At 43.3% G+C, this 23,978-nt stretch overlaps 1 protein-coding gene and 1 long non-coding RNA gene across 2 annotated transcripts; one reads left to right on the top strand and one right to left on the bottom strand.

Moving 5' to 3' along the window:
• Positions 1-520: 520 nt before the first annotated feature.
• LOC132648750 (uncharacterized) lies at positions 521-3,721 on the bottom strand. The gene is made up of 3 exons (XR_009587146.1): positions 3,256-3,721; positions 2,668-2,838; positions 521-833 (listed from the first exon to the last, which is right to left on the bottom strand). It is a non-coding gene; the product is annotated as an uncharacterized LOC132648750 (long non-coding RNA).
• A 140-nt stretch (positions 3,722-3,861) lies between these two features.
• On the top strand, positions 3,862-23,487 carry LOC110551332 (zinc finger protein 883-like). The gene is made up of 6 exons (XM_021641848.2): positions 3,862-3,995; positions 7,129-7,273; positions 8,820-8,912; positions 12,664-12,756; positions 18,646-18,740; positions 19,324-23,487. The coding sequence occupies exons 1-6, from the start codon at positions 3,993-3,995 to the stop codon at positions 20,902-20,904; spliced, it is 2,010 nt and encodes a 669-aa protein (XP_021497523.2). The 5' UTR covers positions 3,862-3,992; the 3' UTR covers positions 20,905-23,487.
• The last annotated feature ends 491 nt before the right edge of the window (positions 23,488-23,978 follow it).

The following is a 23,978-nucleotide window of genomic DNA, read 5'->3' as shown; positions in this document are numbered from 1 at the left end:
TGCCATCTGGGAGGCTCCACCCAGCAGTGGATCGGATGGAGACAGATGTTGGGACTTGCAGCCAAGCATGGGGAAGAGCTCCGGGGGTCCTGTGGAAGTGTTGGGGGAAGGATGGAGGGACCTGGAGGGGACAGGAACCCCACAAGAAGACCAACAGAGACAACTAACCCAAACCTATGGGGGCTTTCAGAGACTGAGACATCAATTAAGGAGCATGCATGGTCAGGACCCAGGTACCCTACACTTACGTGGCTAATGGGTGGCTTGGACTTCATGTGGGTTGCCTGGCAAGTGGAAAGGGGACTATTTCTAACATGGACTCTATTGCCTGCTTTTGGATCACTTTCTTCTGGCAGGGCTGCCCTGCCTGGCCTCAGGGGATGAGGATATGATCAGTCCTGATGTGACTTGTGATGGGGAGGGTTGATACAGGGGGAGGTGGGGCTCCCCTTTTCTGGAGGAAAGGGAGAAGGGAAGAGGGAAGGAGGTAGAGGGGGGACTGGGAGGAGAGGAGGGAGTGGGCACCCTTGGGATGTAAATAAACTTAAAGAAAGAAAAAAGAAAGAAAGAAAAAAAAGGAAGGAAGGAAGAAAGAAAGTGGGCAAAACTCACAATGCTAAATGTGTGCTGACCCTTGCAAATGGCACAGCACTCCAGGCCAATATCAGGCTCTGATGTCCTCCAAGGATTATCATAAATCCTTCGCCTCCTTTGGACTTCCGTGGTTTACACTTCGCACTTAAGGATGACTTCATCTTGTCAACACAGTCTGTTTTCATTTAGTCTTGAGGCAAGTTTGACCAGAACAGCCTTACACTGATTACAATGGCTCCCTGTGACCGAGAAAAACCTGTGTGACCTATAAAGTTCTCAGGTATGTGGTTTCCTTCTCCCCTTTATCCTACAGCTCCTGTGTTTCCTCCCTTCCTTCTTTCCTTTTTCTGCTTCTCTGTCTCCTCTCTCCCTACCCACTACCTTTTCCTTACCTCCCTCCCTCTTATCCCCATGGCTTCCTGACCCTCCTTGTTCTTTCACTCTCTGTCTCTCTTATTTTTCTCACTGCTGGACCCATACCCAGGGAACTGTCCAAGGCAGGCAGCTGCTCTGCCTTTGAGATATACTCCCAGCCAGCACTGAAAGGAAATTTATCGTTGGTAATTTTAAAAATAGTTCTTTAGGGAGCTTTGATATATACTTCAGCAAACGGATTCTTTTTCAAATGAATAAGAAAATACACAAGAGGCTGTAGAGACGGCTCAGTGTTAAAAAACACTTCCATGCAGAGAACTGGAGTTCAGTTCTCCACAATCAACCACCTGAGATCCACAGGAGATCCAAACATCTTTTCTGTCCTCCCCAGGCACCACACACGTGCACACACACGGGCACAAAAATGAAATTTTACAAAAGAAAAAAAAAAACAATTTGACATAAACTAAAACCATTAATATGTTGAAAAGCTGTATGGAAATCCCTGACGTGATTCTCAGGAGCCTGACTGCTGGGACACGATGCAAACAGGTTCTCCTTCAGCCTGCACAAGGCCATGGTCTCAGCGGAGTCTCGCGTCTGCAGTGGTCACCGCAGTTGAATTTAGCACATGGCCATCACTGAAATCAAGCGGCATGCTGTCATCATTAGCTGTGGTATCACTTCCTTTTTATGTCCTCATTCCAGACCCCAGACAAACACTAATCCAGTTTCTCTACACACAGATCCGCTTTCTGAGCTTTCTAGGAAAGGGTTTTTAGACCACTTAGGATCTCAGTGACTGGTCTTACTCACAGAGCATGGGATTCTCTAAAGACACTTATGTTGTAGCAGGCATCAATATTTCATTATTTTCCATGATGGCATATCATATTATTTTGTTTAATCACCAATTAATTAACCAGTTTAGTATTCTCCTTTGGGTATTGCAAATTAAAAATTCAGACTCTGTCTTTAAACAGAAAGGAGGAAACCCTTATTGAAAACAAGCATGAGTTACTTTAACTCTATGGGAATTAAAAAAAATGCTTGGAAATGGCCACAAGAGACTATCCTAGAGACTATGAAAATATTAAATACTTGTGTCCTTCAGCATCTTACGATCACAGTGGAATCCTGCCTAGTTTCGAAGTGGGGCATGTGTGTGGTATTGCACTATTTTCAGAACTCAGGGTAGTGCGGGAAATATTGTGAGTTCAAGACCAGTCTTAGCTGTGATACAGCTTTTAAATCAGCCTAAGCTACATATGGACAGCCTACCTTAAAAAGAAAGAAAGAAAGAAAAAAAGAAAGAAAGGAAGGAAGGAAGGAAGGAAGGAAGAAAGGAAGAAAAGAAGAAAAGAGTGGCTAAAGTGAAATGACTTAACCTTTATCCTTGTAGTTAACTTTTATTTTTATAGGATGGATTTTAACACTCTAGGTCAGTTATTAACACTCCAACACTGCAGGAATCCCTATCTATGTCAATTTTTGCTCTAATTTGGTGAATGGTTTCTTTTAAACCAGAGCGTTCACTCCACAGTTAGGGCCACTATGCTAACCCTGCCACAGTTCCAGGTGCACGCAGCGGGACATTTGCAAAACCGTGTCTAGTCAGAGACAACGTGAGTAGCAGTGGTTGACTTGGAGAAATTATAGTAAATGGATAAGGGGCAAGAGCGAAAGGGCACAACTCACAGCAAACATGTTCATATTTAATTTAAGAAGCCACTTGCAAGCAGCTGGACACAGAATGCTTGCACTTAGTGGTTGGAGGATGGCCTCACGCAGCGTTCACCTGGAGAGTCGGAACCATGTCCATGCCGGGGTCCTCTCGTCCCGATTCCCGTTTGGGCGGCTTAGAAAGTCCTAGGGGGGTTATAATGTGCAGCCAGCGGTTAGATGGACGTATTCCAGGGTCTTGGATGAATTCATTGTGCCTGATATCCACGCACAGCTTTGCCCACCACTACACATCTCATTTTCAGGTGTCAAGAACTGCTTTGCCCAGCTAACATCTAATTCTGGACATACTCCTTGTAGGGCACCATTTCTGCAAAGCAAAATGCGTTCTCAAAGGACAGCACATCTCTCTGAATGTCAGTTGCTTTCCTCTAAGATTTTTTTTTTCAACAAACAGTTCTGAATTTATTTGCTCATAAATAGCACACAAAAACAAAGGGAACGGAAATAATTTGCATGCATGCGGGGATTCATTATACATGTCTACTTTTTTCTCCTATAAAAAGAAATACGTTCTGCCATTGTTAATACAGCCAATCTTACCTGTTTAGATTTAAAACACTGACGCTTCTCAGAATACATGTGAGTCCGAGGGGGAAGGTGGGAGGAGAATACAGAACGGGGGAATAATGAGAACAAAGCGTTAATGACACCTTTCAGAAGAGGTCGCGACGCATACCAAGCCAAACGATTAGCGAATTTTTAAATTCTGCCTACCACGTTGCTTGTATCAGACACTGCTGCCTTATAGGACTGTTTCGTATTTTAAAGCTTGGAGTTGGGAAAACACAGTTTAAAACTGTCACTGTGTGATTGCTGTTTGTGAATAAGAGAAATCCATGTATTTCAGCCGTGAATCCTTCCGCTCTAAGCCCAGGGCAGTCGTTCAGCACTGGGTTCTGTTCTCTCTCGAGGCTGGGGGTTGGGGGAGCCCTGTCTGGCAGCACCTGCGAGCAAGAACTTGCTTTTTATAGTTTATTTTTTCTTGTTGCTCGACTGACGCACGAATTGGCGCCGTCCGCTGTCACTCAGAGCCGAGCCCGAAGTTCTGTTCCTTCGGATGCGCCGGTCCGAGAATCAGCCAATGAGACGCAGAGAGCGCGCACGGAGGGCGGGCCTGCGCCGCTCCGCTGTGGCCTTTGTCTGTCCCCGGCCATCTTGGATCCGTGGCCTGGTCCGGTCAGCGGTCGGAAGGACCGGAGACGGCGGTGGCCTCTGCCTCCCGTGACAGCCGCTGCGGGGAGGCCCGCGGAGGGCGCGGGGTGTCGGCGCAGCCCGCCATGGTGAGTGCGAGCGCCCTGCGCCTCGGGAGCCGCGTTCGCATCCCCCGCCGCGTCTCCCGCAGGTCCTTGGGGGCTGGGCCGGGGGCCGGGGAGGGCGGTCTGCCGGGGTCTGCAGACTGCTCGCTGGAACCCGGGAGGGAGGCGCACCAGATCTCCTCCCCAGGGAAGAGTCGAGTCCGGGGAGTCTGCGGCCCCGCGTCTGTGAGGGTCGCCGCCCAGCTCGGCGACCACCCGCTCAGTGCAAAGCTTCGGCTGCAGTTGTCCAAGAGAATTTCCTGAGTAGTCCGAAGGGAGCATTGATTAAAGCAGAGGTAGATTTCAGCCCTTGCTTCTAGACCAAGATGCCCTTCAGGCTTCACAGTGCATTTCGGTGTCATCTGTGGCTTTTCTCAGTGAAGGCTTCCTGCAACTTGATTGCCGCTGAGCATTGAAGTTTTAAGCGCTTAAGGCAGATTTTAAGAGCTAAGTGAAATTTGAAAACCGAGGCAAATGGTGAATGAGTTGGTTTACTTATTTCCCTTGCGTGTAGAAAACACTGGTCTCACCTCGAAAGGATTAGAGGGTTTATTCCGAGACAACTGTGAGTCACCCCGTCCAGAAGCGTGTGTTTAAGGTTGCCCTAAATGACATGTTCCAACGTGGATGTGGTTACATGAGCTTTTATGGCGCAGAGGACAGAAAGTCCTAAATCAAGGCACGTCAGGTCAGGTAGGTTACAGCCATGTCGTGGGAGCTGTTACACACGTGTATGATCTGAGGACAGTCATAGCTCTTGGCTAGTGGTCTGCTCCGTGGACCCATCCCCAAGTTTTAAGTTGATAGCTGATGTTAGAACACACAGAGAAGATGAATACTGAGTGGCTATTAAGGGTACTGACGATTCACGAGGTTTTAATTAGCCAAGAAGCCTTGTAAAGTCCGTAGAACACATTTGGAATTTTTTTTCCCCCCTGGGAAAGGACTTGGGAGAGACTTGAGCTTTTACTCCTTAAGAATTTTCTGACTGGGGAAATAGCCCAGTGGGGAAAGGCACGTGCCAGCAAGCCTGACGGTGTGAATTGCATCCCTGGAACCCGAACAGTGAATGGAAAGAACGGCTTCTCACAAGTTGGCATCCGCTCACACGTTGGGGGACAATGGCGGCAAAGTAGGAAAAGTCTTCGTTTTAATGATTAAGCCGGCATGCATCTATAAGAGCAGGCAGCCTTCGTAAAAACCCTACAGTTTCTGACATGCTAATCTCAAATCGGGAAACAAGGTATTTCTGTTGGAGTGCCGTGACAGGATGGCAGGAGCAGTGCCCAGTTCCTGTGTGAGCAGAAGGAAGCTGGCAGCGAAGGGTGCCAAACGCAGCCTGGGCGCGTGTGGCCAGAAATGCTCGGGTGCATTGTGTATCTGATTTTGGATTGATTTTAGATCATTGGGAATTACGATTGCCCGTCGATTCCCGGCTCTTGTGTTCAGTGACTTTATGAGGACCAGGATGTGGTCTGAGTTTCCTGGGAACTGGACCCCCTGCTCTTGCTCCCGGACCTGCCGCACACCACTGTACCGCACACCACTGTACCTCGGCATCTGCCTTCTCACTGGCTCGGTTATTCCTCACAGGTCACCTTTGTAGGGTCGAGTTTGTGTATGCTTTTCTCTTACTCTGACACGAGCCTTGCATACGTATGTATTCTGTGTGTACTGACAGGTTTTTCTGAAGTGTCTCTTTACTGCAGAGACTGAAAGTTTTTTGGACTTGGCAGCCAAGCTAATAGTCCACTTTGAGAAAATTGCTATCCTGCCGTGTACTCAAAGAGCCTGTTTAAGTTTAATGTGCCTTTAAGACACCGGAAGAGGTTAAAGAGAGGGAACAGGATGGGAGCCTACCACAGATATCCTCTGAAAGACTCTACCCGCCAGGAGATTGAGGCAGATGCTGAGACTCACAGCCAAACTTTGGGCAGAGTGCAGGGAATCTCATGGCAAAGTAGGGGCGGGGGGATAGAAGAAGCCAGAGGGGCTGCACAGGATGACCAGCCTGTGCCAACAAATCTGAGGCAGGGAAGGGAGGCTGCGGAGACTGATGCACCAACCAAGGACTAGGTATGCACTACACCTAGGTCCCCTGCTCAAATGTAGCCCATGGTAGCTCAGTCTCTGTGTGGGTTCCCTAGTAAGGGGAGCAGGAGCTGTTGCTGACATGGACTGTGTTGTCTGCTCCTCGATCACTTCCCCGTGGCAGGGCAGCCCTGCCAGTTCCCAGAGGAAGAGGATGCAGGCAGTCCTGATGAAACTTGATGGGCTGTGGATGGTTGGTAGGGGAGGAGGGCTTTCCCTTTCTGAGGACTGGGGGAAGGGGAGGGGGTACTGGGAGGAGACTAGGGAGGGGACTATGATTGGGATGTGTAAAGGGAATAAATTAAAAAAAATAAATTTAAAGTAAAAAAAAGAGAGAGAACAGTGTAACTGGTCTTACCATGCCTTGGATTTCCCATGCAGCTTTTACAACCTAAACTAAATGCGTAGCTTCCAGTCTTAAATTATGAATCTTCCGTGCCCCTTGCCTAGAGTAATGTAAGTGTGTGTTGTGTTAATCATCTTCTGCAATGACCCAAGAGGTTGAAAGGAACCTCATACAGCAGATATTCACCAAAAACATTGACAGTAACATGTGGATATGGTTTGATAACATCTGTCTGTGGTTATATTTACTATTATGGGTCAGCTGGGAGCAGTAAAGTAACTTCTTTCCTTATAAAACTCTGTTTAACTTCTCTGTAAAGAACCCTTTATTCCTTCCACGATCTCTGTGCTGTTCAGTAGGCACACAGGCAAGCCCTTTGCCAGGGACAGAAGGGCACACAGGACAGGAAATGAAGAGGTCACATTTGGGCTCTTCCTTGGTCGTTTTAATACAAGAATCTGTATTTCCATTCCTTGATGTGTTTCTGATACACTGTAGATTTTGTTTCCATTACAATTCCTTGGAGAATTCTTTAATCATAGAATCCACAGGATTTATATTGAATTTGCTTTCTACCACGATGAAGAGTGCACTCCAAGCTGCAGCTTACCCTAAGACCCTGGGAAGTCCCTCCTGCGCAGGGAAGACACAAACACCCGTCTCTCTCCCCTTTCTTGACAGGAAGCGCTGTCGTTCCGGGAGCTGGTGTCCTTTGAGGACGTCGCCGTGTACTTCACCTGTCAGGAGTGGCAGGACCTGGACGTTGCTCAGAAGCTGCTCTACAAGGATGTGATGCTGGAGAACTACAGCAGCCTGGTGTCCTTGGGTGAGTGCAACTCCCCGGAAGGCTCCGCAGCAGGTGTTTTCTGTTGATAGGTGTAGGAACCTTCAACCTTCATTTCATAGTGTCGCTCTCAGCAGATGCATGATGATGGCACACGTTTTTGGGATATGGTGCGGCTTTGCCATACACTTACACAACATATGATGACTGAATGATATTAAGTCATCACTCAGGTATTTCTACTTACTTGTAACGGTAAAATTTAAAATCACTCAGCTATTTTGAAATGTTTAATTAGTTGTTTTCCACCACATATTTACTTTGATATTAGAGAACCGTAAGTTAATCATTCCTACCCACATCTACCCCAGTGAATATGATACATCCTCTTCTTCCAACCCCCATCCCTCATCGGCACTCTAGTAATCACTGTTTATTCCCCATTACACGTTTGAAACTACCTGTAGCTTTTGGGTGTAACTAGAACACATAGCATTTTTCTTTTTCTGACGTAGCTTACTTATGTGTTGTGGCTTTCCTAGGGAGGGGCAGAAGATCTGTTTACTCTAGATACAGGGGGAACCAGTGACCAAAGAAATACCCGATCATTTTCAGCTTTTTGAAGAAACGAATTTAGTGGTGTTAAAGAACACAACTGGGGCCAGGAGGTGCAAACCTTTAATTCCGGCAGGGGCAGGGGCAGGGGCAGGGGCAGGGGCAGGGGCAGGGGCAGGGGCAGGGGCAGGGGCAGGGGCAGGGGCAGGGGCAGGGGCAGGGGCAGGGGCAGGGGCAGATCTCTGTGAGTGCCAGGCCAGCCTGGTCTACAGAGTGAGTTCCAGGACAGTAAAGGCCCCACAGAGAAACCCTGTCTCAGAAAACAAACAAACAAAAAACAAACAAACAAAAAAAAAAAAAAAAAAAAAAGGAAGGAAGGAAAGAAAAGGACACAGGCAGATGGATTGTCTAAGGCTTCTGGTCATGCAGGTGTGAGGACCCAAGTTTGTTCTTCACACCCATGTAGATTGGCTGTTTTTGTTGCTGCTGTTATGAAATGCCCGGGCCAAACAACTTAAGGGAGTGAGTATTTTGACCCACAGTTCCAGGGTCCAGCCCATTAGGGCACGAAGTCGGGCGCCTGAGGCAGCTGGCGACATTGTCTGCTTACTGAGGACAGCCGCCCTGTCCAGTGACTGATGAATGCTCCTGCTGAGCTAGCTTCCTCACCCTGGGACCCACAAAGCTTTCTTTCCCTCCACGCACTATCTCCCCAGCCCGTGTTCTCCCCCGACTAATTTTATTTCTAGCTGTTTCTTTTTTAGTGACTTCTTGCTCTGTTTTCAATTTATTCTTAAGTGTCATGCATCGCATTTTCATCGTGCTTGCTCTCTTACTCTCTTCTGTGTACATACTCATGCTATTTGGAGTTAGGTAACATAGCTGAATGCCGCATAAAGGTAATGTTCACGTCTGTGAAGGAGGTGATTGTACGGTTTCTGATTTGCCCACTGTGGACACTTCCTCCCATGGAAGGGCATCAGAGAGCCTGACTGCATATCGCCGGAAACTGTACATGATTTCTCGCTTACAGGCTGCTGCACGATCAAACCTGAGTTGATCCTCATGCTGGAACGTGAATTTGGTCCATGGAGGGCAGCAGATACCTCAATATGGAGCCTTCCAGGTTAGTCAGTGCATAATGGGTAAAGGAAAAGGTTTTCAGGTACCAATCATGGTGAGCTGGTTTTGCCAAGTTTTATCTGGAAAGTCTTGAATGTGGTTGGCTTCGTGCATCAGACAGAGCCTGAAGACATTTCTCCACTTCAACTCGTCTCCCCGTTTTGTTGCTCAAGTATATTTTGTAGAGATTTAGTCTCTTATTTGAGGTCAAGTTCAGCTAACAGATGTAATGACAACATGCATGATTTTATGTTACTGGTTTTCCTGACATGTTTTTTTTTTTTTTCGTGTCTTAGCATGTTCCTAGGGAGTTGAAAAGAAATACCTATTTGCCCTGTATTACTAACACATGACCAAAAGGAACTTCTAAAAGAAAATGTTTAATTGCGTTTGTGGTTTCGGAGGGGTAGATACATGACGGGGGGACAAAGGCATGGCAGCAGGGACACTGAGCATGCCCATCTCAAATGACAAAGGTGGCAGAGAGGCACACTGGAAATGCCAGTAGTCTTCTGAACCTCAGAGTCTGCCCCAGTGACACAGCTCTTCCAACAAGGCCAGATCTTCTAATCCCTTCCCAAACCGTTGTGCCAAATTTAGGCCAAACACTCAGACATGAGCCTATGCAGGCCATTCTCGTTCACCCAAGTGTGTGAAGAAAGGTTCACCTCACTATCCCAAAGAAAGATCCCACTCATTCCATCCGAGACATAGGTGAGCTTTTTAATGTTGCGTGTAGCACAAAGATAGCTCTGAGACAGTCGTTTCGCCCCAAAGCTCAGCTCTAGTTAGTTCTTGCTTCTGTATGTCACGTAAAGCTGGGCAGACAGAGTCCTCATTGACATCCAGTTAACTGCTGCATTGGGACATTCACAGAGGCTACGGTTGCCTCCACAAACATCTTCAAGAGGTAAGTTGGTCGGCATTCTAGCGTGGGGGTCGCGGGGGACGGTACCTGAGCCCCTACTTAGAGCTAAGGAACTTTTGACAGTTATGGCTGTTGAGGAAGTGCAGTCGTTTTTCTTCAGGGGTGTGGTTTCTGATAGGCTGACCATGCTGTAGTGGACAGCCCCACAGATACCCGTTACAGGCAGTGGGCTGAGGGGGCGAGGGGCACGGTGAAGTTAGGGGTGAGGAGCTGGATTTAGAGGACAGGAGAAGTGGCCGTGAATATGGTCAAAAGCGTTGTATACGTGTATGGAATTCTCAAAGAATTAATACAAATATATATTTTTTAAAAGAAATTTCATTTGAGGGACTTACCTAAGCTTTATGAGGGGATGTAAAAGCCAGATTACTGTCACTATAGACCTAGATATCTGTGATGTATTTTCTTTATCTCCTTGCCATGACTGAAGGCCATGGTGTCCTGCAGGCCACCACAGCGGTTTTGTTTTTGAGATGGGTGGTGCACGTTTCAAACACAGAGGATATAGCTATACTACTCTTAACATGACGCCCTTCACTCCCGCCCATGTCCCTAGAAGTGACAATATTTGTTGTTTTAATAGAGGAATAGTCAAGTGTTTGTGCGCCACCTTTGCTTTGTCTGTGTCTGTGTTGACGGACAGCTACGTTTATTCTGCCTTGACTTTTAAGTAACTGCTGCAGTAAACAGGAGGGCAACTTTCTTGGCATCAGACTGATGTTATTTCCTTTTACCTCTGCATGGCCATCAGTGGGACCATGACATGATGTGCTAGTTCTGCACGTGGCTTTTTGAGCAGCATCATATTTCATATTAGCCTCTGAGACTTTCAGCATTTGTTATTTTGTATCATAGATAAGAACCTTTGTAACTGCAGTACAGGGATGAACTTCCTTGTGATTTTGGTTGGTGTCTCTCTCACGGTTGGGGTAGTATATATTTGTTCATTTATCCAATGATAGTATATATTTGTTATGATGGTAGTATATATTTGTTCATTTAGCCCTTTGTATTGGAAGTTGGAAAAGTGTCTCATTTAAGTTGTTTGCCCAGATTTCATTGGGTCACTTGCTTTTCTTCTCTTTAGGTGTTTTGAGGTTTTTACATTTTCTGAAACTCTTGTTGGATAGTTTGCCAATATTTTCTCATTCTTTTTTTTTGTTTTTTTATTATTATTTTTTTTAATTTCTCATTCTTAAGGCTGAGTCTTTATCCTGTTGATTGCTTGCTTTTTTTTTTTTTGTATAGTCAATTTTCAATTTAATGAAATCCCATTTGTTGTTTTTGTTTGTTTGTTTTTGTTGCCTTTATTTTTGGCATATTTAAACATGTTCTGTCTGCATTGTCCCAAATGTCTCTGCATGTTCTGGGAGCTTCACGGTTTTCATATAGTGAACATTCTGTCACTGAGAGATTCACACATGATCACGTAATCATTTTATGTGCCCTTCTACCTTTCTATTTTTGTTGAGAATTTTTTTAAACCCACATTCATCAAAAAATATTGGTTGTGTAGTTTTTTTGTGTCTATGTCTGGTTTAAAAATCATTTTAATACTGGTATATAAAATGGCAAGGAAGAGCTTAAGAACTAGGCTATTGCTTTGTGTGTGTGTGTGGTTTTTCTACTCTATTCTTTGAGAATTTCATACCTGTGTGCAATGTTTTTTGATCATGTCAACATTTAGGTCCTCCCAGACCTTCTTCTGTATCCCCTTCTCAACTTAATGTCCTCTTTTCATAATCCAGCAAGCCCAGTGCGTGCCATGCGTATGTAAATAGGTGTAAAGGCCATCTAGAAACCCAACCAGGGGCTATTTCACTGGAGAACACTGGCTCTCCTCCCTCAGCAGGCTTCAGGTGCCAGAGGTCCTTAGCTAGGAGTGGGGCTTTACGAGTCCCTCCCCTTTATGCTGGAACTTCAGCTCCTTTGATCGTGTGCAAGTCCTGTGTAAGTAATGCCAGCTGCTGTGGCTTCAGGAGCCACTCAGTGCCTCCAGTAATGCCTGTGTACAGGGTCATCTACTGGGCCACAGCAGTGTTTCAGGAGTTTTGTCTCTAAAGAAAAGAAAAAGGGCTCTCCTGCCAGCAGGCCTTACCTGCCAGTCACCACTCAGTTAGGGATGGGTGTGACCGCCTCCCCTCTCCATGGTGGGGTTGTATTTGGCTTGATCTTGGACCACTCCTATGCAGGCTGTCACAGACTCTGTGAGTTCTTTTGTTTGGTTTCTTAATCACACAGAATTCGTAAGGCAGTGCTTATGAATCGAAGCATTCGTTATTTTTTCCCAATTATATATTCTTATTTGATTGAGTATTTGCTTGCATGTATATGTGTGTACTGGGCATGTTCCTGCCACCCTCTCCCCCAGTTTTCTCACGCTCCTGTGGTATTTTTAAATAGCCAGAATTGTTTTTCCTCTTTCTACCTGTTCCATTTTCTATGAAGTCTTTTTGCATTTTACTTTCTTTATTAGTTGAGCTGGGTCCCCTGCAAATTTTCTGGGTGGTGTTTGTTTCTTTGGGTTTTTTTGTTTTGTTGTTGCTTTTATGACCTCATTTTATCCAGTTGCCTTAAATATGTGTGGTTTTCCAATTTCTTTGTGTTCGTTTTATTTTTCTATTCTGTTTACTTAAGTTTAGGAGCAGTCATTATTTTATGCAGTCATGCAGCTTAATGTGATTTGAAAGTAATATTCCATTCACTAATGAATGTGAATGTAAATCTTGTCTGCAAAGAGTTTCCAAACCACCTGTCTTTGCGGAGTCTTTCATCATTGGGCCTGGCTTGGCACATTTGGATAAACGACCTCATTTCCTTTTTACAGGGTACTGCATGACCAGACCAGAGATGAACATGAAATTGCAGCATGGATTTGAGCCATGGAGTACCTCAGAAGCCTCAGTCTGGAGCCTCCCAGGTCAGTTAGCGTATGCTAGCCTAGGAGGGCAGAGCAGGACTCACAGATATTGGTTATGCTGACTGGTCAGTTTGCACCAACTCTCACCAAACCTAGCTCAACAGACAGCTGGCCTCATGGATCACACATACTTTATACCAAACAATCTCCCATGCCTTCCTATATTAGAGAACTAATACCAATGCTCCAAGTTATTTAACAAAATAGAAACTGAAGGGATATTTCCATATTCCTTTCACAAAGCCACTATTACACTGATGCCAAAAGACCCAACAAAAAAAGAAAGTCATAAACTAATAAAGATAGATGCAAAAATTCAAGAATATGTCAAAAAAGATTATCTAGCACGATCAGGTCAGCTTCACCCCAGAGATGCATTGCTGGGTCAACATACATAAATCAGTAAACGTAATCCATACATACAGACTAAAGGGCTGCAAACACAAAGTTATTTCATTAGATACAGAAAAGGCCTTTGACAAAGTAAAATCCACTCATGAGGAAAGTCCTGAGAGCCTAGGGACACAAAGGACTCACCACAGCATAGTAAAGGAAATTTATAGCAAGTCTGTACCGGCCAGCATCAGCCGAAGTAGAGATAAACGCAAGACATTTCTCCTAAAATCAGGAACAGGAAACAGGAACAAGTTCACTCCCTCTCCGCCTGTTCAGTAGAGTACTTGAAGTCCTAGCGAGAGCAATATGGCAACTGAGGGAGATCGAGGGGTACAAATAGGAAGGAAGTCAAGTAGCTTTGTTTACAGATGATACGATCTTACCCGTCACCCCATATTTGTTTTTTTATAGATATTTTCCAGTACATATATAAGTCTTTTAAGCCTTTTGTTGGTTAGCTACTTTACCTAAACACTCGTTTTTCTTTCTTTTTACATCATAGTGGGTTTTGTTTGTTGTGTAGGTTTTGGTGTCACTGTTTCACCATTTTCACTTTGATTACTCTATAGACAGTTCTCTTTATATGATGGAGGGACCAATAACAAAAACAAACACTTTCTTTAAAGGATTTCCATTCAGTGAGAGAAAACTGAAAGGTGTTTTTGGGCCTGACCTGGCACATTTGGATAAACGATCTCATTTCCCTTTTACAGGGTCCTTCGTGAGCAGACCAGAGTCATGCATTCTGCTGACATAAGAACTGCAAAGAAAGTTTACCTGATAGATAGGAAGAAACAGGTTATTGTTTGTGTTGTTTCTAATCTTAGAGAAAATACTAAAGTGACCTAAATTTTAAGGAATGATTCATTACTTTTAGTTGACCTTTGAGGTGACAGTTTTTTCTTTTTGGGGGAAGGGTAAAAGGGGGTGTTGAGACAGGGCTTCATGTAGTCCTGGCTGTCCTGGACTCACTCTGTAGACCAGGCTGACCTCGAACTCACAGAGATCCACCTGCCTCTGCCTCTCAAGTGTGCCATCGTGCCTGGCTGACAGTTTTCTGTTATTGAAAATAGATTTTTTTTTCCCTCACGTAATGTATCCTGATTACTGTCACTCTGCCCTCTGCTCCTTTCAGTTTCTTAACCGCCTCCCCTTCCATCCAGATCCACTCCCTTTCTGCCTCTTACGTGAAAACAAACAGGCTTCTAAGGAATAATTAAAATAAAATAAGATAAAACAAAAACTAACACATTGGAGTTGGACAAGACAAAGAGACGGAAGGAAAAGATCCCAGGAGAAGCCGCAGAATCAGAGACCCACTCGATCACACACTTAGGAATCCCATGAAACAGTAAAGTAGAAGCCGTAATACACGGATCTGCTGCAGACCGTGCAGGCCCTGTGCATTCTACCAGATGAACTCACAGAGTTCATGCGACATTGGATCTTGTTGATTTAGAGGGCCTTGTTGTCTTAGTGTCCTGTGTCCCCTCTGTGTTTCCGCCGACTCCTCTTTGCGGTGCCCTGAGTTCTGAGTAGAGGGATTTGATAAAGACATCCTGTTTAGAACTGTGTGTTCAAGATCTCTCGTTTCTCTGCATAACATCATGCAGTAGATCTCTGTATTTATTCCCATCTGCTGCAGGAGGAAGCTTCCCTGAAGATGGCTGAGCAAGGGACTGATCTAAGAGTATAGCAGAATGCCAGGAGAAGTCATTTTATTGGCACCCTCCTTTTTTATTTATTTTTTGTATTATAAAGAAGAGTTTTCCCGTTGGTACCTTGACTACCTAGTCCCTGGTTCTTGGCCACGCGAGCAGTGTCTGGGATGTGTTTTGTCTCGTAGAGTGGGACTTAAGTCAAAGCAGACGCTGATTGGTTGGTCACTTCCACAGGTTGTATATGACCATTGCACCAGCATGGTGCAAGATAGCATTGTAGATCAGAGGATTCGTGGCTGGCTTGAAGTTTACTTCTCTCTTGGTACAGAAAGGACTCCAGAACATAGCGATGAAGGCTGAATAGGGACCAGTTTAACCTCTCCATGTTCAACTAGCTGTACACTGTTGTCTTCATAAGTTTTTGTAACGTTTTAATTTTCTTTCAGTTCTAGAAAATCTTTGATTTCTGTATTGACCCATTTTTAATTAAGTAGTGAGTTGTTCAGTTTCCATGAGTTTGCAAACTTTCTGTGTGTCTCTGTTGTTGTTCATATCCATGGTGGTCAGATAGGGTGCAAGGTGTTATTTCAACTTTCTCTTATCTGTTGAGACTTGCTTTGTGTCTGAGTTATTTGGTCAACTTGGTAGAGCGTTTTATGAGGCCCTAAGAAGAGGGCGTGTGTGTGTTGGTATTTGGCTTAAGCGGTGGTAGTGTTTCTTTTATGGACTTGGGCACCCTTGTGTTTGGTGTATAGTTGTTAAGAACTGAAATGTTGCCCTCTCAGTGCATTTCCTTTGATGCCTGTGTAGTATTCTTTCCTATCTCTTCTTATTAGTTTTGTTTTGAAGTTTATTAAGTGGCCACCCTAGATTGTTTCTTCGGTCCATTTACTTGGAATATCTTTTTCTAATCGTTTTACCTTGAGGTGATGTCTATCCTTGATGTTAAGGTGTGCTTTTTGGATGTGGCAGATAAATGGATCCTCTTTTTAAATACAGTATTTTTTTAGTGAATTGAGACCATTGATGTTGAAAGTTATCAATGAGCAGTGATTGTGGATTCCTGTTGCTTTATTATTGTTGTTGTTGCTGCTGCTGGTGGTGTTTGTGTGTGCATAAGCATGTGCGTGTGTGTGTTTTTTCCTTTTTTTGACTTTGCTGGTTTGGGACTATTTATTCTCTGTGTTTTCTTGTGTGTAGTTTGTCTCTTCAGGATGGGGTTTTCCTACTAGCACCTTCTGCAGGGCTGAATTTATGGATCGATAATTGCTTAAATTTGGTTTTATCATGGAATGTCTTATTTTTTTTTCCATCTATGGTAATTGAAAGTTTTGCTGGGTATAGTAGTCTGGGTTGGCATCTGTGCTCTCTTAGAGTCCTCAGCACATCTGTCCAGTCCCTTCTGGCTTTTAGAGGCTCCATGGAGAAGTCAGGTATAATTCTAATACTTCTGGCTGTATATGTCACTCCATTCCCCCTCGTAGCTTTTAATATTCTTTGTTCCATATATTTAGGGTTTTGACTATTATTAGGTGCTGAGGGGACTTCTTTTCTGGTCCATTTCATGTTCTGTCTGCTTCTTTACTTTGATCAGCATCTCCTTCCTTAGGTTAGGCAAATGCCTTTTATGATTTTGTTGAAAATATTTTCTGTGCCTTTCCCCTGTGATTCCTCTCCTTCCTCTATTCCTATTATTCTTATATTTGGTCTTTTCATAATGTCCCTAAATTTCCTGCATGTTTTGTGCTAGAAGGTTTTCTTTCTTTTTTTTTTGTTGCTTTGTTTTGTTTATATTTAACACTTTGTTTGACTATTGTATCCATTCCTTCTGTCATATGTTTGGTTCTCTCTTCTATCTTTTGTACTCTTTTGGTGAGTCTTGACTTTGACCCTGAGGTTCCTGTACAACAGCCTAAATTTTTAATGTCCAAATTTCCCTTGGCTTTGATTTCCTTTATTGATTCTATTTCCACTTTCAAATTTTAAATTGTTTTATTTATCTCCCTCCACTTCTTTTGTATGTGTTTGTTTCCATGGATTTTAAAAATGGATTTGTAAATATACTTTTTAAGGCCCTCTTTTATAGCCACAAACTCCATTTTCAGGTCTTTTTCTTGTTCTTCAGCTATGTTGGAACTCTCAGGGCCTCCCTGAGGAGGCTTGCTGGCCTGTAGTGGAGACATATTGTCCTGGCAGTTCTTGATTACATGTTTACCCTGTCCTATAGGCATCTGGTATTGGGAAGATTGTAATTCTAGTTGCTGATATCTGGTCTTGTCTTTGTTGGGCAGGTGATTTGTTCCTTGGTTTCTATTTCCCTTTCTGGGTCGTAGGAGAGTGTGGTGGCTGTATGTTGCCTGGTTGGAAATTCTGCCGGGATCCTGAGAGTTGTGTCCTTCTGGGTTTTAGGAACTTGGAGCTGACACTTAGGAATGGGGATGGGTTTGGAAGGGGCTGAGGGATCCACAGGAGGGAAGGAAGCAGGGCGTCCCACTAGGATCTGCTTAGTCCTCTGTGACCGAGGCAGATATTGAGAAGAGGCCACAGCAGAAGGTCTGATGCAGAGCTGGGGATTAGCCTGGGGGGTTGGACTTGGAGAAATGGGGATGGAGTAAAGATCTGAGTTTAGCTTACTTCCTACTTCCTCTCCTGGTCTATGGCCTGTGGGTTCCCAGGGAGTGCATGCTGCCCTTTGGGGGTGGGCTAAAGCAGTGAGTTGGGAGAAGGAGATTAAGAGAAGATATGTGTGATGTCCTGGAAATGAGATCCGCTGCAGAGCTGGAGATAAAAATGGAGGCTTGGATTTGGAGGATTTGAGGGAGAGGTTAAGATCTGCAGTTAGTCTATCTGCTCCTCTGGCCAGAGATGACAGCTTTCAAAAATTGTTCACAAACCATTGACCATCCTAGATCTCAGCCAGTATGTAGCACCAAGGTTGAGCTGACAATTAAGAAAAGAATTAAACTTAACTTTCATCCTAAGTAGCCCAATAGTAGTGGACACAGATAAAAGTCTTCTTTGACAATTTGTTTACTTTCCTTCTCTTGACATTTTTACTATATTACTAGTGATTTTACTCTAGGGAAAAAAATAGTATATTTGAATTAGTCTCCAAGCGGTTTTATGCAAGCAAAAAATAAATCATTGTTTTATGTAGCCCATGTAAATCTAGACAGTCAAAGAGATGTGTAAAACTTAAGCTAGATTAAATGAAGAATTTGAGAAAAGCTGCTTTCATTTTATTTTTAGGCAGAAAATTTTCATAAGTGAATATTTGGCTGTGTCTCAGGACAAAGTAAGTTAATTGAATGACACATGCATAGTAATCCTTTTCCTAGTCTTTATTCTTGCTTATAAGAGAATTCTACTATGCTTGCATCTTTAAAGAAACTAATACAGACACCATTAATTCACATGCAAAAGAGGTTCAGTGTAGAATAGCACTACAAGTCCAGAAAATATATTAAAGAAATGGAACAAAGGACAAATGACAGGTCAAAATTGATGTAGAAATCCACAGCTGAGAAGTAGGTGGGTACTTTATCTTACTCATTTGAACCAAGCACAGCAAAGGCTCAAAGAAAACTGAGTAAGCCCTGAAATGCCTGTTGTTGCATTAACTAATTGAAGACTAATATATATATATATTTAATACATATATGTAAATATGTATATATGTATATATACATATATACACACTTATTATAAGTGAATATTTTAAAACTTATGCCTTAAAGATACAAAAACACTATGTACATATTTGAATTGCCTAAACATTCTTATAGATTCATAGTCATTGCTTTTTGTTCGTTTGTTTTTAATATCATTTTAGATGTCCATAATGTAAGTGGCCTGGGAAATGAAGAGCCACACTTGTGGCAAGCTGAAGTCTCTAGTGGCATTACATCATATGAACAGATGGTCGAAGTAGGTAACATTTTATATATGCTCTACCACATATCAAGTCTAAACATTAAGGAGTACTCTACTTAATCAAGAACTTAATCCATGACAGACTATACCAACTCTCCACAATGAGCCTGATAACATGCAGGCTGGAAAAGAACCTGATAATTTTAATTTAACTGGTACTGGGAGTCATCTTAGACTCCATTGTTAGAACCAGACTTTGCAGTGCGTTCTTACTATTTGGGGTCATTGACACCCTTCCATTAAAAGCTAATTTTATTGATACATAACAAGTTTCATATAGGGGAGACCCCTAACTAAAGTTTTGTGAATGTGGGAATCTTTGGATGATGTAGCATTTATTGTCCGAGGCATGGCTTAGGTAAGAAAGGGAAGTTTTGAGTCTGATATATATGGGATAACATTTGGAAGCAAGACTAACCTCAGTAAAGAATATGAAATACACAAAGAGCAGTACTCCAAATACAGTGATTGTGAGAAAATTTTCATTAAGAAATAAGGCCTCAGAAATATTAGGAAGCAGATATTGGTGAATAGTCTCATGGGTTATAAGGAATGTAACAAACTCTTCTGTCTCAAGGCAGAACTACAGATTCAAGAGAAAATTCAACGAGGGTCAGAAACGTATGAATATAAAGAATGTGTGGAAACATTTTATCCGAATCCACAGCGCACCGGCAATCAGACATCTCAATCATACGAGAACCCCTATGGATGGGAGGAATGTAGAAAAGCTTTCTATTACCAGTCCACCCTTACTCAACATCAGAGATTTCATATAGGTCAGAAACTCTATGAGTCTCCTCAGTGCTGGGAGATTTTCCCCTGGAAGTCCCAGCTCAGCGTACGTGAGACGTTTCATGCAGGTGAGAGACGCTACGAGTGCGAGGAATGCGGGAAGTCTTTCCATCGGAAGGCAAACCTTATTCGCCACCAGAGGAGAACACATAGCAGAGAGAAGCCCTATGAGTGTATAGAGTGCGGGAAAACTTTCTACTGTAAGTCAGACGTCACCCGACATCAGAGAAGAACTCACAGCATAGAGAAACCCTACAAGTGTGTCGAATGTAGCAAGACTTTCTTCTGTAAGTCATACCTCATTCGGCATCAGAGCAGAACTCACAGTAGAGAGAAGCCCTATGAGTGTGGAGAATGTACTAAAACGTTTTACTGTAAGTCAGATCTTACCCGACATCAAACAACGCATAGTGGGGAAAAGCCTTTTGAATGTAACGAATGCTCAAAAACATTCTTCTATAAATCAGACCTCGCTAATCACCAGAAAACTCATACAGATGATAATCCCTATGAATGTAAAGAATGTAGGAAAACTTTCTGCTCCAAGTCAAGCCTCAATCAGCATCATAGGATTCATACTGGTGAGAAGCCCTTTGAATGTAATGTATGTAAGAAAAGTTTCAATTCTAAGTCAAACCTCACTGAGCATCAGAAAAGAACTCATACCAGGGAGAAACCCTATGAATGTAGCGAATGTTGGAAATCCTTCTACTGCAGGTCAGAGCTTATTAACCATCAGAGGACTCATACAGTGGAGAGATTCTATGAATGTAAAGAGTGCAGGAAAAATTTCTACTGTAAGTCAAACCTCAATCAGCATCAAAGAACTCATACAGGAGAGAAACCGTTTGAATGTAAAGACTGCCACAAAGCTTTTTATTGTAAGTCAAATCTCAATCAACATCAAAGAACTCATACAGGTGAAAAACCTTTTGCATGTAAAGACTGTACTAAAGCTTTCTATTGTAAGTCAAGCCTTGTAAAACATCAAAAAATTCATTCAGGTGAGAAGCCATATGAATGTGAAGAATGTAGGAAAACTTTCTTCCAAAAGTCAGACCTCACTCGACATCAGAGAACACATACAGGTGAAAAACCCTATGAGTGTAAAGACTGTAGCAAAACTTTCTATTGTAAATCAAACCTCAATCAACATCGGAGGACTCACACACATGAAAAACCTTATGAATGTAAAGAATGTCGGGAAAGATTCTATTCTAAATCAGAGCTCACTGAGCATCAAAGAACTCATACAGATGAGAAACCCTATGTGATATTCAATACTGATTGTCAGCTTGACAAGATGTGGAGTCACGTGGGAGACGGGCCTGTAGGAATGCCTGTGAAAGATTATCTAGATTAAGTTAGCCTCAGATGTCTGTGATTGATTTTCCTTATTTGATTAATTGAAGGGGGAAGACCCACCATAAAGATGGTGGCACCGTTCCCGGGGCTGGGGTTATGTGCTACTCGAATAGGGGTGGCACCATTTTGTAGACTGGGGTTCTGGACCACATGAAAAGGAGAAAGGTAGGCTAAGCATGAGCATTTGTTGTTTTCTGCTCCTGTCTGGATGTCACTTGACGAAATGCCTCAAGCTCCTGCCACAATGAGTTCTCTACCACTTAAGATTGTAGTTCATGGGCCAAGTACTGTGAGTCACAGTAAAACGTAACTACTAATACACAAAATTGGTTCTGAGAGACGAGGCTATTGCTGATAAACTTGACTGTAGGATTCTTAGGCCATTGGCAATTGTTTTCATGAGGAATGTAGAAAATTTTTAGAACTTTGCGGTAATAAAACTTTTGAATGCTATGCTATAAAGCTTAGTGGGCCATTGTGGTGGGAGTTTATAAGACCATGAGGCAGAGAGAAGTACAGACTGGAGGCCTGGCTCAGAAGGCTGCGGAGGGCAGCCAGCACTGTTCTCGAACTAGGCTAGAGACCACTTGTATGATTCTGTACCAGGAATCTGGCTCTGTTCTGCCTGTGATCTGAGAGCTGAGCAAATGTTAATTTAAAGGAAATGTACTGATTTGTGGAGTGAAGAAAATTTCCAATAGGAGTGCATTTAGGCTGTGACACAGCTCCTGGTAACTGCACTTACAAAAGTTTACAATGAAAAAAGTTCACAGGGCAGAAGATAAATACAAACGTGATTAAAACATAGTTTATCCAGGATTAAGAACGCTAAAGCAAGGCACCAGCTGCAGGCAAGGCATTTATGGAAAGCAAGGCTCTACCTTTTAAAAGAGTAACACAGTGTTCTGTCCCCAGAACAGTAAGAAATGTGCCAGGAGTGCCTGGCTGCACCTGTCAGAGGCTTCAGCTTGTGAAATTGCAGACTTACTTGAAAGGAAAGAACTCAGACTGAGAAATCAGCTGAAGGGATCCCCTGCTTCTTGCAGATAACTCCCTAGGGAAGTGATTCTGTAAACAACACTATAGGTGAGGTTTTCTGCTCACCTCAACAGATGAGCAGGTAAGGTGATATCTATGGTCCAAGAAGACGTGTTACAGTTCTAACTAGGAACAGCTCCTGGAAGCTTTGTATATGTGATTGCATCTTTTCATGGTGATGAAAGATGCAAGATTGATGGGGCTCAGGTAGACTTGCTCCAGTGTTTCAGAGCAGCTGAGGCTAGGCATCGTATGCCAGGACTGGAGTCTCCACAGGAGGCTCCGAGTGCCCACTGCATGGCATGTGAAGGTGAACTGTAAGTTGCCATGGAGACTCAGCATATAAGTGATGCCAGGACCACACCCACAAAAGAAAGCTACAGGCGTGGAATGGGGACTGCCTAAGTGTGGTTGTGTGTGCTACAGGCAGCAGAGACAGAAGGATGGGGTGTCTCAAGCACTTTGGATTCCAGATGGTTCTATCACAGGTCTCAAATGCTCTGGACATGGAGCAAGAGTTTTTGTTTTTTCTGCTGGATTTCAGCCCCAGTTTTCTCCTTTGGAAATGGAAATGTTTACTCTATGCTTTTATGTATTGGGACCATGTAACTTGCTTTTTGATATTAAGGGACCTCACAGTTGAAAGAGTGTTTCAGATGAAACTTGGGCTTTAGGTGTTAAGACAGTGTTGAAACTGTTGAAGACTAGGAATTTTGCTATTGGACCCAACACACTTTACATTATGAAATGGCTATCAGCTTATGGGTACAAGACAGGAAAGGTTATGGCTCAACAGTCAGGCTGACAAGGAAAACAGTTGTGGGTGTAATATTGCCAGGTTGACAGGATCTGGAATCACCTGGTAGATGGACATCTGGGAATATCTGGGAGAGATTTTCTTAAGTTAACTGGGACGGGAAGACTTACTTTAAGTGTTTGCAGCACTGTTCCATGGGCTGGGGTCTAGACTACATGCAAAGGAGAAAGATGGCTAGAAGGAGCGTTCACTAGTCTGTTTCTTGAGTGTGGGTGCTGCTGGACCAGCTGCCTCAAGCCCCTGCCTGTAACTGGAATTTGCTCCTTTAGGTTCTTTTTTCTTCTACTCTTCTCCACCCTTTTTGTTCCACCCCTTCAACTCCCTAACACTAGATAAGAAAGAAAAACATTACAGAGAGGAAAGGGGTCATTGCTGTTGTTGGACTACTGTCTTTGATTGGGTGCGGAGAGCTTGGGGCAAGTTTGATCTTCACCGTCAGGAACATCTAATTTCTTTTTGTGTCTTCTTTGTTCCTGACTACTTAACAAACCAAAACCAACCAGCCAGCCACCCGCCAGGGCTCTATCTGTCTTTTGAAAAGTTCCCAGGATTCCAAATGTCACACCTTCACAGAATGGCAAATGCAGCTGGCAAAACCACAAACCACATCCTTGCTAGAGCAAGGGGCAAATCATAGTTAGCTGCTGTTAAGCAGTACCATATCCCCGCACCTGGGATTAAAATGAAAACATATTCTTGTAATGTTTTTTTTTTTTTTTTTTTTTTTTTTAGAAACCAAAATTCTCACTACACCTGGCACTGTAACTTTCCTGTTCAGATGTATTCTACCTTTGAACTGTGAGCCAAAATAAACCCTTTTTTAAATTTGTTGTGTCAGGATATTTTATAAAAGCCACAAGAAAAGTTAAGTAACACACCAAATCAGTGTTTAAACATGTAGGAATGGGGTTGGAGATTTGGCTCAGCCATTAAGAGCATTGACTGTTCTTCCAGAGGACTTCATTTGGATTCCCAGCTTCTTCAGTATGGCTCAGGACAGTCTGTAAATCTAGTTCCAAAGGCCTTCACGGGCAGTGCTCTCATGCAGTGCCCATAGATGTATGTGGGCAAAACACTTTCACAAATAAGATAAATATTATTTTAAAGCATTTAGAAAAACTTTCTCATGCAAGTCAAAGCACACGTAACATCCCAAAATTCACACACATGAGAAATCATTGTGGAGTAAGGAATGTGGCAACCATTCTATCAACAGA

This window comes from Meriones unguiculatus, chromosome 17 (genome assembly GCF_030254825.1).
Source record: "Meriones unguiculatus strain TT.TT164.6M chromosome 17, Bangor_MerUng_6.1, whole genome shotgun sequence".
Lineage (NCBI taxonomy): Eukaryota > Metazoa > Chordata > Mammalia > Rodentia > Muridae > Meriones > Meriones unguiculatus.
This window is presented reverse-complemented; position numbering and strand designations above follow the sequence as displayed.